The 14,526-nt window shown below is 52.3% G+C and overlaps 1 protein-coding gene across 3 annotated transcripts in view; it reads left to right on the top strand.

Moving 5' to 3' along the window:
* Positions 1–14,526, top strand: part of LOC144940919 (transmembrane channel-like protein 5) — a 54,548-nt gene that overhangs the window by 31,018 nt on the left and 9,004 nt on the right. For all 3 annotated transcript variants that reach the window (XM_078867426.1, XM_078867424.1, XM_078867427.1), the window contains exons 4-14: positions 3,243–3,328; positions 4,078–4,209; positions 4,900–4,998; positions 5,649–5,845; positions 7,720–7,980; positions 8,748–8,902; positions 9,691–9,832; positions 10,333–10,485; positions 11,146–11,303; positions 13,019–13,097; positions 14,124–14,221. In XM_078867426.1, the coding sequence (XP_078723552.1) occupies positions 3,243–3,328; positions 4,078–4,209; positions 4,900–4,998; positions 5,649–5,845; positions 7,720–7,980; positions 8,748–8,902; positions 9,691–9,832; positions 10,333–10,485; positions 11,146–11,303; positions 13,019–13,097; positions 14,124–14,221 (1,560 nt within the window). The remainder of the gene's footprint in view (positions 1–3,242; positions 3,329–4,077; positions 4,210–4,899; positions 4,999–5,648; positions 5,846–7,719; positions 7,981–8,747; positions 8,903–9,690; positions 9,833–10,332; positions 10,486–11,145; positions 11,304–13,018; positions 13,098–14,123; positions 14,222–14,526) is intronic.

Genomic DNA, 14,526 nt, shown 5'->3' with positions numbered 1-14,526 from the left:
AAGGGGGGTATAAAGGAAACGCACCCGAAATAAAGAAAAGAAAATATGAGGCGACATGGGCGAGCGTGTTTACCTTCCCTCCCTCCGAGTCCGACTCCCGTCTGATCTGGAGGGGCTTTACCCCCTCATCCCCTCGGTGCCCGTCTCCCGACCCTCCATCCGCCGAGCTTATTTCAGACGCTCCATAGAAGGGGACCATCTGGAGCCGGCGCTCTTTAACGTACGCCTCGCGCGCACGGTTGGTCAAGGCCAACCGCCTACTGCCTGACGACGAACCCCAACGTACCATGGGTGACCCTCAGATCCCACGAGGTCATCCTCCGCGTGGCCTCCCAACCAAGCACTACGCTCACACTGAAAAGTCCTCCATCGAAATCCTAAATTGGGGGGGTGTGGGGGGGGGGCCCTTGGCTGTAACGTTTAGCATTAACACCAGCGTTGACGAAAGCCAGCTTGACTCTGCTGATGAGACAATGAAGTGTTCAAACCGGTCCCAGAAATGTGCTCGTATTTCCATGTATTTTGAACTTCTACGTAGTCAACTGTGCTAATCGAATCATTTATGTTGAATTGATGCTCTCCCAGAAGCCCATGGGGGGCCCAATGGGTGGTGTAAAAATACTTTAACGTGTTTTTTTTTTTACGCGGAGAGACGGAGATGTGAAGGAGATGAAATGTCTGATTATTTTGTGATTCATCTCCTCCGTAACCACGCTGATGATTATTCAAGAAAAAGGGCTCTATTCTAGTGCCGACTCTCTGACATTCGCCGATTGTGATCACTCAGCCTCGGCCTATTAAGCATAGGGAGTCTATTTAACGTTTTTAGTGCTCTTCGTTTTGTTTCATTAATTTGGCTGTACGTCTTTAATTGTGCTTGTGATGATCTTTGCATATGAAAAATACGAATAAAGCGTCACATGCATTGCAACATATATACGGAAGACTGCGGAACTTGGGCAATTGTTGACCTTTCCTTGGCGATTGTGAGATTCAATTTGCATGAACGACAATGACGCTGCTATACATGAAGCTAAATATTACGCACTAAACTGTTTTATTTACCAGGTAAAGCCCACTGAGGTATTATTTACGTCTCCGAGGCAAGCTGGCCACGCATAATAGCTCGTCGCAGTGTCTTGTATCATCGGCACATGTGGGAAGTTATAGTAGCAGCCAACGTATCTAAAACGCAATTTACTTCTAAACTAGTTTGTTAGCCCGTTCTAGGACGGAAGCTGTAATATAAAAGATATAAAATAACGTTTTATTGTGTGATTGACATGTAGCACATAAATACATATTTATTAACTTATTAAATTAATTTCGATTTAAAGCTTTCGTGACTGCAGGGATTCATCTTCTTGGTTCTTTCGGTAAAGTCACGTAGAATTGAGATAATAAAATAATAATAAAAAAACATAATAAAATAATTCTCACGACGTTTCGGCCACAACGCAAGTAGCCGTCCTGAGGTGGAGAACAGGTCTGTCGAAGAGACATGTTTTATTTTTATTTCAATTTTACGTGACTTTACCGAAAGAATTAAGAAGATTATTAAATTAATTTAAGGACTTTGGAAGAGTTCTCGGTATATGATATTTTGTGTGAATCTCCTATCACTGTTCAAAAGGTTTCCCTGCAGTTGGCCATCCTTGATGAACACTTTGATCCGCTGAGGATATTTAGGTCTCGACAAAGCCACGTACAACCGGCCATGGGAAAATACGGGTCCATTGATATCAATACCCACATTTTCAAAAGTCTGACCCTGCGACTTGTTGATCGTCATCGCATACGCAGGAATTATGGGAAATTGTCGTCGTTCCAGTACAAAAGGAAGAGTGACGTCACTTGGGACCAGGTGGATTTTCGAGATGAAGACGATTTCGCCTCGGTCGCAAAGGCAAACAATCTCTGTGGCTGTATAATTTGAAAAAACCCGCAGCTTCACTTTAGCACTGTTTTCAAATCACCAGAAGCTGTTAACTGACAAACTTATCTTCACCGATGGACGCTTGATAGCGAAGAGTGCTGATACTGTCTGAAGTAACTTAGCAAATAACGAAGACCAATGAATTGATCAGAGTATCATTTTATCTTGTCTAAATATAATGGTTAGGGTATATATTGAAAAAAATAATGTCATCAAACACTTCACTGCATTTCACTGTAGCACCGTATTCATGGCAGTGAATGTTGCACAAAAGGAAGTCATAAAACACGTCACAGTATTTGACCGCAGCACTGCATGAATGGCAGTGGTTGTGGCGCGCAAGAAAGTTATAAAACACCTGACGTCATATGTCACAGTAGCACTGTCTTTAACGGACGTTCAATGACTTGCAATTCACGACTCTGATAACTTACTTATCTTCCGCTTTGGCTCGCTGGGGTTGAAAACAATTGCGATTCGATACAGTGTCTGCAAAGTAGCAGAGAGATGTTTTTCGTAGCATCGTTTGGAAGCGTAAAGTCGACTTAACTTTCGTTGGACGTGGCGAAGAAATGAATGAAGGCACCAGATGCACTGCGATGCGGCGTAGAATTATTTATTGCCTTCACTTTCTATGAAGATACGTGAAATCGAAAGTGAATTTGCGTAAAAAAATGACCATAGCCGCTTGACCTTCTGCGTTAGTTAAAAAATGCAGGCACACAATAATAATGAGGGGGGGGGGGGGCATGTGGAGTGACGTCACACGCGGGACACACACACACACAGCCTTTTTTAGCTCGTTACATTCGTTGCTGCGTTGATTTCTTTATCAGCTTTACTTTCCATGTAGAAATGTCAAAATGAAAGCTAATTTGCTTAAAACAAATTTCGTTTCCGCTCCATCTTCTTCATGCGGAGTGACGTCATCCGTTCATGATTATTAATGACGGGGGGGGGGTGTGTGGTCCATGTAGAGGACCCAACCAGTTCATGATAATTATTAATGAGGGGGGCTGGTCGATGGGGAGTGACCGTCACGCGCGTTACACACAGACATTCTTGGCCCATTATATTAGTAAATGTGGAGGGGGGGGAAAACCGGAGGAACCTGAAAAATAAATCCACGCGACCACCACAGGCAGAGAAAGAACGCGCAGACTGAATATACAACAACAGGCATCGTCAGGGTCCGTGATCGAACCCATGTCCTCCTGCTTACCAGGCGAGGGAGATAACGTCTCCTCGCCACCGCGGCGCCCTACGACTAAGGAATCGATTGATTAACGCGCACTTCCCTCTGCAGGGCGCACCCGGTGATCCGCGAGCCGGATAACGGCTCGGAAGACGGGCGTCATTACGAGTCACTGCCCATGTCCTCGCTCAGAGACGGTCTCTGCACGCCTCAAATGCACACCCACGCACACCCACGTCTCACCACGCACACCCACGCCCACACCCTCCCACCGCGCACACCATTGCCCCACCACACACACTCACGGCCCACCACGCACACCCACGTCCCACCACCCACACCCACGCCCCCCCACGCACACTCACGGCCCACCACGCACACCCACGCCCCACCACACACACCCACACCCCCCCACGCACACCCACGCCCCACCACGCACACCCACGCCCCCCCACACACACTCACGGCCCACCACGCACACCCACGCCCCCCCACACACACTCACGGCCCACCACGCACACCCACGCCCCACCACACACACCCACGCACACCCACGCCCACACCCCCCCACGCACACCCACGCCCCACCACGTGGCTTCCCCGCACGTGCCCCCCCCCCCCTCTGGTTTGTTTGAAACGTCCACTAATGTGATTCGTAAGCGCAAAACATTGTTCGTCGAAAAAAAATGAATGTTTTGCTCGGTACACATATAATAAATCGAAAAATGAAATCCGTGCATCGCCTACTTGCAGTGGGCCCACACTGTTCAGATTATAGCACAAACACAACGTTTACTGCGAGCTGTTTACAAGCCGTGCCTCTGCCTCTTTATTAACTCGTAAAGCTTCACTGAAGCAGTCGCTTAAGATCCCCAGCCAGACGCGCGGCAGCACAAACGATCCCCCTCCCCCCTCCTGAACTTTAATTGTCTTTTTGTTCGTGCAGTGAAACCAGGATTTGAAGCCGCCCCTCAGATGGCTCCTACCCAGCATGCACTGGGCCTGGGGGCCTCGGGTCCCGTGGACGACTCGGCCATCCCCAGCGAGATCATGCTCAACCTGCCCAGCCGCACCGTTGGTGCGTGTCGCCCGCACCATGGCCACGGGGTGGGGGAGGGAGTGGGGCGAGGGGTGGGGGGCAGCACGGTTCTCTTGCCTCTTTTCCACTGCACGAACCGAGCCGTGCCAGGGCAGTGCTGAGCTATCGCAGCACCGCCCAAGCGGGCATCAGTTTGTTTTTCCACTGCAGAAGCCGCACCTCAGATTATAACGGTTGGCTATGTACGGTGCGAAAAAAGTTCAACATGCATACGTACATACACACGAGCCGTGCCGCTGACGTCAGGCGTGGCGGTCCAAGTCCGAGGCGTGCGCAGGTGACGCGGTCACGCGGTTCACCACGGTTCACCGCGGTAGTGCGCCGAATGACGTTGCACGCGATCAACGCCGTCATGAGCTACGTCCCTGGCCCTGCTTGGCCCCGAGCCAGATTCAGGTGCCTTGCGAAGCCAGCGTAGCATGGTTTGGTTTCGGCCCGGCACGGGAAAGAGTGGAAAACAACCCGTACGGCAAGGGCCTAGCGCTTGCTCAGCTCGGATGAGGCCAGTGGAAAATGGATATTGGTCCCTCCGGGAAACGTTTTATTGTTCAGGGGCACATCAGAGAGCGTTTGCCCAACTAACATTAACGCTCTGGGACCACCGCGAGTTAAAGATTGTTTGCCCCACGACTGACTTGACGGTTGTCATGTGTTGTCACGGCAACGCAGGCCGCAAGTCGGGCAAGATTCTGGGGTCGATACGGCGGCGCAACACTTCCATCCGCAGGACCAGCTCCATCGCCACGTCGACCAGCACGCCCGACGATGGTGAGCGGGGAACAAAAAAAGCGAACTTCGCAAATTGTGGTCGGGTGTTCGTTGGGCTACGGCTGGCCCCTCGTCAGCAGCATCAACTAATATCGGTTCTGGACGCTCACGACAATGAAGGAATTGATAACTTGAGTAATCGGAGAGGCCGATTCTAGACCTAAATTGTCTCTGTGTGGTCTCGGACTATTGTTGTTGTTGTTTTGGCGCGTCGCAACAAGCTTGCTTTTGTTATTGACGAATCTGCAGGAATTTGTGTACTCATGCAATTTGTACTTCCATGTTTTATATGTGTAAAAAATATTCGTGACTTAACTTTTCTCCGCATTACTCTTGTATCCTTTATTGCACTTTTTTTTTTTAATTGATTTAACTTACCGCTCCTTACTGGACACCTGTGAAAGAGAGCTTAGCAGCTTCATCAGATTCCTCCTCCAGGATGAATCAAGCGTCTGTATGCACGTTGAACTTCTTTCGCACCGTACATTGCCAACCGTGCTAATCGGAGGTGCAGGGAAGGATGCGATGAGGCCGGAACGCGTGTCGGCCCCGCGCATGAGCCGCCCCACGGCCCGCCTCTCCTCCACGTGGCCCGCGATCACCTTCTCTCCCCCCGCCCCCGCCCCCCCCACACCACCACCACCCACTAGAGACGGAGTTGCTGCTGCAGGAGCTGGTGGCTCTGTCCGCGGGCGACCGCCAGCGCACGCTGCGCGAGATGCTCACGCCGCTCGCCGAGAAGCGGTCGCTGCAGTCGCGCGCCGCCCGCGCCGACCAAGACCCTCGGCGTACTCGCCGAGCCGCCGGCGCCGGCTGCTGCACCTCGTGCCTCCTCACCGTCAAAATCGTGCGTGCGCAGACACACGCACGCACGCACGCATTAGGCAGAGCGCGGGTTCGATCCTGGACCCTGACGATGCCTGTTGCATATTCGTGTTTTTAAATCCTTTATATTAAGTTCACTTGCTGGCTTGCTTGCGTGCTTACGACCGTGCAAATCTTTTGGTCGTTTTTTAACCCATTTCCCGTGATCCAATCGAGCTGACATTTTGCACACAGACTCGTTGTGCGTGACAATTTATTTTTGTGAAAAAAAATTTCGAAAATTTTACACTTTTTAGGTACTTTTTTTATATTTAATTACCAATTGCTTAATGGTGGCAGGCAATCATCTGACCCATAGGTGGCAGCCATCTCAAGCCAGAGGACGAGAGGACTCTAGCCGCCCGTTTCAAAGACCAATGTGGGCTGGGTTGTGGCCCATTGAACACGCATATAAAGGATTTATAGTGAAAAACTTTGTTTTTACAGGTTAATTTTTTTCTCTCTGTCTCTCCCCCCGTGACGGTCGCGTGGATTTCTCTCCGGGTTCCTCCTCCGGTTTTGCCACCCACCCAGCCAGGCCCCCCCCTCTTCACATTTAGAACCACCGCACGTTGAATAATAATTATAATTGCATTTACGTAGCGCCTTTCATCAAGGATCCTACAACGCCGTATGGGACACAGCAGCAGCAGCAGACACTCACCATAAAAGTAATTCTATAATTACATTTTAAGAATCTATTTACTTAACGAAAAGTTTGAGCAGTGGAAGCGTATAAATAGGTTTTAAGACATTTCAACAGACTCGTAGATCCTGATATCTCGTGGGAGAGCGTTCCATAGCCTGGGGCCCAACGGGTAAAAATCTCGGTCACCCACAGACCGAAGCCTCCACCTGAGAATTCAGAAGAACAACGGCATCCCCACATCTTCGGGACCTTGAGCGGACACAAGGGTGCAGCATGTCAGCGATGTAGGCTGGGGCAAGACGGTTCACCGCTTTGTAAGTTAACAATAGGAGGCCAACACGGGCGTCATATGATATGAAGAATGTGTTCAGGTTAACACCCTAGCCGCCACATTCTGAACATGCTGCAAAGTATTTGATTATTCGGCTGTACACACTCTCCGCCACACCCCGGGCGTGCCGGCACATCTCCCCGCGTCGCCGCTCCGCCCCCCACCCCCCACCCCCCACCGCCCCCCAAACCGTGACCACCAAGTTTCTGTGCTGGCCACAACGTGAATGTAACCGTAACCTCGGGCGTAACCCTTGACCTTGACCTGTGAACTTATCTAGATTTGAAGCTTTCGGGACTGCAAGGATTCATACTCTCAGGCTTTTTCGGTAAAGTCACGTGGGTAAAAAATAAAAATAGAAATAAAATAATAAATCACGGCAACCTGATGACGGACGCTTGTGCTGCGCCCGAAACGTCGTGATTTTTATTTTATTTTATTTCTATATTTATTTTTTACCCACGTGACTTTACTGAAAAAGCCTAAGAGCGTGTCAACTTATCCCCCAACCCCTTAACTTAGCACTAACCCTGTGTGCACGCGTCTGTGCGTCGCTGTGTATGCTAATACGAACCCTGTGAAACCGAGCTCGATACCCACTCACAGCCCCCTCAACACCGGTGGCGATTACCTGAACCGGTTCTGGGGCTCCCCTGCATCGACTCGGCCTTAAATGTGTACCCGGCGCGGTGTATAGTAAACATCGCCACACTGGGGAGACAAAGGCGGTCGGCCGGGCGTGGTGCTGCCACCCACCCGACTCGTGTGCTGTGCCGGCCTTTATAGGTGCCACTTGGCAAAGAAGCGCTTTACCCCAACAGTCAGTTAAAGGCTACACGGGGTTGCGGGGGGGATCTCTGTCTTTGTTTTTGCGCAGACTCTGAGGAGGTGCGGGGACTCTCTGCGCGCCGCGGGAGAGTGGCTCTCGCCGTGGCGCTCGGCGCTCAAGTCGGTGGGCAGCCGGTTCGGCACGGGCGTGCTCTCCTACTTCCTGTTCCTGCGCTGGCTGCTGTGGTTCGACCTGCTCGCCGTGCTGCTCACCGTGGGCTTCATGCTCATCCCGCAGTCGCTCGAGGTCACCGACTCCAACAGCACCGGCGGGACGCCGTTCCGCGGCCTCGAGATCCTCACCGGCGCCGTGAGTGCCGCCGTCGCCGTGGCATCGGCAGTGTTTTAAGAAGAAGCAGCAGCAGCATTAGCATGAGTGGCATCATCGGCGTCGTCGTCGTCGTTGTTATAATCATCTTAAACATCATTGTTATCGCAATCATCGGCATTAGCAACGGTAGGATTATCATCGTCGTCGTCGTCACCATCCTCATTATTATCAGTGGCAGCATTAGCATCGTTATCTAGAACAGCAGCAGAAGGATCATCATCATCATCAGTCTGATACATAGACACACGCAAAGGTGTGCCACTCACAAGCAGCAGGAAGGCACGACTCCCATCATGCCTTGCGTTGCCACGTGACAATATCTTTGCACATGCGGTTTTCTTGGCCTTATGGACACATTTGTTTTTGGCCTGCACGCAATTTTCCAGTACAGATGGGGCTTTTCAACATTTATAGACAGCGTTAGATGTGTATTGCTGCTACAGTTGTCGACACTGCTGCTGATACCGCTGCTGCTGTTCCTGCTGCTGCTACTACTACTTCTGCTACTGCTGCTACTACTGCTGCTGTTGCTGCTGCTACTACTACTTCTGCTACTGCTGCTACTACTGCTGCTGTTGCTGCTGCTACTACTACTTCTGCTGCTATAACTGCTGATACTACTACTGCCGCTACTGCCGCTGCTCCTACTGCTGCCGCTACTACTACCGCTGCTACTACTGCTGCAACTACTGCTGCCACTACTGCTGCCGCTGTTGCCGCCGTGGTGTGCGCGCGTTGACTGACAGGGCGCCTTCTCGGACTCGCTGCTCTACTACGGCTACTACTCGAACTCGACGCTGCTGCTGCGTGACGGCAGGGACTCGCCCTACAACATGCAGCTCTCTTACTTTTTCACTACGGCTGCCTACATCATCGCCTGCGCCGCGGGGCTGCTCTACAGGTTGCGCCTGTCCCCTTCCCCGGCGGCTGTGTGTGTGGTGGGGGGGGGTGATGTAGCGGTTAGCGCTACGCCGCGGTACGAACCCGGCGACCCGGGTTCGATTCCCGCTCACGGCCAACACCGGTGACGATTATCTGAACCGGTCCTGGGCCTCCCCTAGGTCGACTCGGCCTCAAATGAGTACATGGTGCGGTGTGTAAACATCGCCACTGGGGAGACAAAGGCGGCTGGGCGCGGTCTTGGCCACCCACCCCCTCGTGTGCCGTGCCGGCCTCTATAGGTGCTCGCTAACAACACTCGCCCCTACAGTTTGTTCAGGCTATTCGGGGGATCTTTTTGCGTGGTAGGAGGGGGGGGTCGATGCTAAAACACAGCAAGGTGGCGATGTCACCGCTACTTAGTGGCGAATGGCGGCTGTTGTTGTTCTTGTGCGTGTGTGTGTGTGGAGAGCGGTAGTGTAGCGGTTTGTGCGCTGCGCTACGAACCCAGCGACCCGGGTTCGATTCCCGTTCACGGCCAACACCAGTGACGATTATCTGAACCGGTCCTGGGCCTCGCCTAGGTAGACTCAGCCTCAAATGAGTACCTGGTGCAGTGTGCGGTTGGGTGTGGTGCTGGCCACCCTTCCTCTCGTGTGCCGTGCCGGCCTTCACAGGTGCTACTCGTCAACAGCACTTGCCCCAACAGTCTGTTACAGGCTGCACGGGGGAGCTTTGTCTTTTTGTCGGCTGGTGCGTCACTCAGCGTGCCACGTTGATGACGCTGTGTGCCGCTCGCTGCCCCCCCAGCATGGGGAGCTCTTTCAGCCAGAACTACGTGGTGCCGGGCCAGGGCACGGACTACAGCAAAGCGTTCTGCTCCTGGGACTTCCGGCTCACGAACGAGAAGGCCGTGACCCTCAAACAGCGCAACCTCAGCATGCAGCTCAAGGTGGGGGCGACCGGGGGCGACCGGGGGGGGGGGGGGGGGGGGGAGGCACATCCATTTAAATAAGGGGGGTCACCACCTAATGATGGGAGCAATCGTGCGGTGTAAGAATCAAAATTTTGCTGAACGTGCAGCCGTGTGTACGGTGGTCATGATTGGTAGCAGGGGGTCACATGGGGGAGTAACAGAGGGTCACTCGGGGGGTCATGACTAGGTGGTCACAACACGGGGGTCACGGTGGGAGGTCACGGTGGGAGGTCACGGTGGAAGGTCACAATGACAGGAGGTCACGGTGGGAGGTCACAGTGGGAGGTCACGGTGGGAGGTCACGGTGGGAGGTCACAATGGGAGGTCACAGAAGGTCACGATGGGAGGTCACGGTGGGAGGTCACGGTGGGAGGTCACGATGGGAGGTCATGGTGGGAGGTCACGGTGGGAGATCACGATGGGAGGTCACAACGATGGGAGGTCACGGTGTGGGGGTTGTGCGCCTTCCATTGCAGGAGCTGCTGGCGGAGCTGCGTGCCGACGACGAGGCGCTGTCGTTGCCGCAGCGCCTGCGGAAGCTGCTGGTGCACGTGGGCGTGTGGCTCGCCACCACCGCCGCCTCCGCGGGCTCCTGCGCCGGCATCTACTTCCTGTCCAAAAATAATAAGGTGGCGCGGCACGCACGCACGCACGCGCGCACACACACACTCACGCACGCACACACGCACACTCACGCACGCACACACGCGTACACACACTCACGCACGCACGCACACACACACTAACGTACACGCACGTGCACACACGTGCACGCACGCACATGTACGTGCGCACACCACATGCGCGCACGCACATGCGCACGCAAATATAAAGATCCCCCGTGTAGCCTTAACAGACTGTTGAGGCAAGTGCTGTTAGAGTCCGGCCGCATTTGTCTCCCCAGTGGAAATCTTTACACACTGCACCAAGTACTCATTTGAGGCTGAGTCGACCTAGGGGATGCCCAAGACCGGTTCAGATAATCGTCACTGGTGTTGGCCATGAGCGGGAATCGAACTTGGCTCGCGGGTTCGTATCGCAGCGCGCTAACCACGACACTACCGCTACCCTCGCACGCACACGCACGCGCATAGCAGTACAAACGAGCCATGGGCCCTCATGTTCCTCTACCCCCATATCCCAATGTCCACACGTCTCCACATCCCCTTGTATTCACGTTAGTGGATTTTCCCCGTTTTCCTACATCCCCCCCCCCGCGTCCCTGTGTCTCAGTGCCCCCATGTCTCTCCGCATATCAATGCCCCTGTTTGTCCCCCTGTCCCCCGCAGCACAATCAGGACGGCAACCTGGCGGACGAGGCGGCCCTGCTGCTCCTGCCGTTTGTCGTGTGCCTCCTCAACCTGGTGCTGCCGCTGCTCTACTCGCTGCTCGGCCTGGTGGAGGTCTACCGCCACCCGCGACACCGGATCTTCGCCAACATCCTCCGGTCCGCACCGCCGACCCCTACTCGGCCTCCGACCTCCTGACCTGTCTCACCTACCCCGACTCGCTCTCTGGCCTCCTGACCTGTCTCACTGGCCCCTACTCGCCCTCCGACCTTCTGACCTGTCTCACCGACCCCTACTCGCCCTCCGACCTCCTGACCTGTGTCACCGACCCTGACTCGCTCTCCGACCTCCTGACCTGTCTCACTTACCCCGACTTGCCCTCCAACCTCCTGACCTGTCTCACCGACCCCTACTTGCCCTCTGACCTCCTGACCTATCTCACCGACCCCCACTCGCCCTCTGTGACCCTCTTGCCCATCCCAGTGTCCGACTGTTCTACAAGGGGAAGGAGGGAGGGAGATTCGAGCCGTGTGTGTGTGCACGTTGCTATGTGTGTGTGTCCACGTTGCTATGTGTGTGTGCGCATTGCTATGTGTGTGTGTAAGTGCGCTTTGATACGTGTGCGTACGTTGCTACTTGTGTGCGTGTGCACATAGCTATGTGTGTGTACGTCCACGTTGCTATTTGTGAGAGTGTGTGTGCACGTTGGTGTATGTGCACTTTGCCGTTCCTGTGTGTATTTAGATGCATGGGTGAGTATGTGTGTATGTATGTATGTTGAACGTCTTTCGCACAGTACATAAGCTAACCATTGAGAATAGGTTTTTACCCTTTTATCTGGCAACAAAACAGGTGTTAAGTTGTTAAAACAGCAAACTGAAACCTTTTACAAGGAATCATGTCTGCATTAACCACAATGCTTGTGGTCAGAATGCAAACAAAAAACATACTCTGATAATATAAGCATTGTCTTTGAAACTGATTGGTCCACACCAGAGACAGCTTTCTTTTGAGCCTCGTCTCAATCGGTGTTAGACCAGAGGACGCCAAAAGGCGTACGAAGCTAACCATTGCTAAGCGGAGGTGCGGGGTCCTAATCGGAGGTTCGGAGTGGTGGTGCAGCTGTTCACGCACCGCCCTACGAACCTGGCGACCTCAGTTTGCTTCCTGGCCAGTCGGGAAATCAGCGGCGGGCGACCTCCCAACCTGTGCTGGGTCGACTCGGCCTCAGACGAGTAACCAATCACGGTGTCCGTGCACGTCGCATCGGCACTGGGGGAGACACAGGCGGCGGTTTACGGCACTGACCCCACCGCCCTCTTCGCACGCCACGGTGGCGGCAACGGTGGCGGCCCGTGATGGGGACTCGCCGACGACACCTGTCCCATTCAAATCAGAATCTTTCTTTAGATCGGAGGAATCCGATGAGCTATGGAGCTTGTACTCTTAGGTTTTTTTCGGTAAAGTCACGTAGGGAAATAATTAATTAATAAAATTTCCTTTATAATAATAGAAATAAAATAATAAATCAAGACGTTTCGGGGACGTCGTGATTTATTATTTTACTTCTATTATTATTTCTAAGATTTTTATTATAATTCTTTTTACCTACGAGACTTTACCGAAAAAACCTAAGAGTATGAATTCTTGCAGTCACGAAAGCTTCAAATCTAGAAGCTATGATGCTCTTTTTTCCCGACTAATGTCTAGTAGGGGCGGGTCAACACGTTACCGTTGAGTAGGTCTGCATGCGTGCGGACGTGCGTGCGTGCGTGTGTGCGTGCGGGCTTGCGTGCGGTCGTGCGTGCGTGTGTGCGTGCGAGGTGATACGAAGAGAGAGTGACCCGGCCATCGTGTTGCACTCTGCTCGCAGAAACGTCATCCTGAAGATGTCCCTCCTCGGCATCCTCTGCTACTACTGGATAGACATCGTGCCAGAGTCGATTTTGACGGTGAGGATTGTCTTCTCTCCTTCGTCTCTCCCCCCGCTCCCCGCCCCCCATCTCTCTGTCTCTTTCTCTTCTGCTTTTCTCTGTCCTGCTATAGATCCAGTGCTGGATTATCCGAGTAGCAAAAGTATCATGTGCTACGGGCCCCGCACTTTCAAGGGCCCCGCGCTAAATGCTTTCAAGCTATCAATTCCGGTTCAGTGATTCTGCACTTGCTCTATTACTATAGTACTATACCGCCTTCAACTTTTACGAACGACTGGGTGTTTAAGGTGAGCGATTTGTCGTATTATCTGGCTGTATAGCAAATGAAAAAATACAATTACTTTCCTATGCAAGTAAAACATTTGTGTTTTAATATTTTACGTGTTTTTTTTTTATTTTATTTAGGGCCACTCTATAACATATGCTACAGGCCCCGCACTAGCTTAATCCGGCACTGCGTAGATCGCGACTCTGTTCGTCTCGGGAGACCAGTTTGTCTAAACAGGACACGGTGAGGGCCCCGTGTATCCTGGTTCTGTGCTTTGTTTGATTCGTCGAAAATGTAAACCAATCATCAGATACGCGACTGGCAAGGGACTCACGCTGTCACCGTGTCCCACCGTCCTTCTGCCTCCTGACCTCTGACCCGAACTTTCCGCCTCTCTTTAACCGATATTTGGCGTGCGTCTTTGTCTGTTTACATGCCCGTGTAATGATCTCCTTAGATCTATTTTGATGTCTTCCTTTAAGACATTTGTCCGAGCCTACTTTGCTTGCTGGAAACTCATTTGATTTAATATCGCTCGATGTTTGCACACTGTATTTATCAAATTTTGCTTCTGTGAACACGGCTGTCTTTTGGCCCCGGTGTTTCCGTTTTTTCTTCATTGTCGTCCTTTGTTCAAAAAGCCATCGGCTCTTTTTCGATTTGCTGACCCACGTCACTTGCAATTAAGACTAATTCATCTCTTGATTTCTCATGTTGTAAACAAAAAAAATACTTGAACTCCTTTAACCCCTGACCTCTCACGCGTGACCCCGCAGTGCTGGGAGACGTTCGTTGGGCAGGACCTCTACCGCCTCATCGTGATGGACTTCATCTTCAGCCTGCTCGAGACGTTCTTTGGAGAATTCATCTGGGGGTATGTGTGGTGGTCGACCCCTATATAGACAAAGATTCACCCACCCCTATAGCCTTTAACGGACTGCTGGGGACAATTTCTCTCAGCGAGCACCTATGAAGGCCGGCACGGCATACGAGTGGGGAGGGTGGCCAGCACCACGCCCGGCCGCCTTTGTCTCCCCACCTGATATGTTTGCACACCACAGCAGGTTCTGATTTATTTTGCCCACTCTTCAGGTCAGGTCAAAATATTAAAACTAGTTTGTTCTAAAGGGGGGGTTTTAAATACCGTACATTTATATTTCGTACCGTTGTACTACTTTT

Source organism: Lampetra fluviatilis, chromosome 23 (assembly GCF_964198595.1).
Source record: "Lampetra fluviatilis chromosome 23, kcLamFluv1.1, whole genome shotgun sequence".
In the NCBI taxonomy this organism is placed as follows: domain Eukaryota; kingdom Metazoa; phylum Chordata; class Hyperoartia; order Petromyzontiformes; family Petromyzontidae; genus Lampetra; species Lampetra fluviatilis.
Note: the sequence above shows the minus strand (reverse complement) of the source record. Positions and strands in the feature narration are given on the sequence as shown.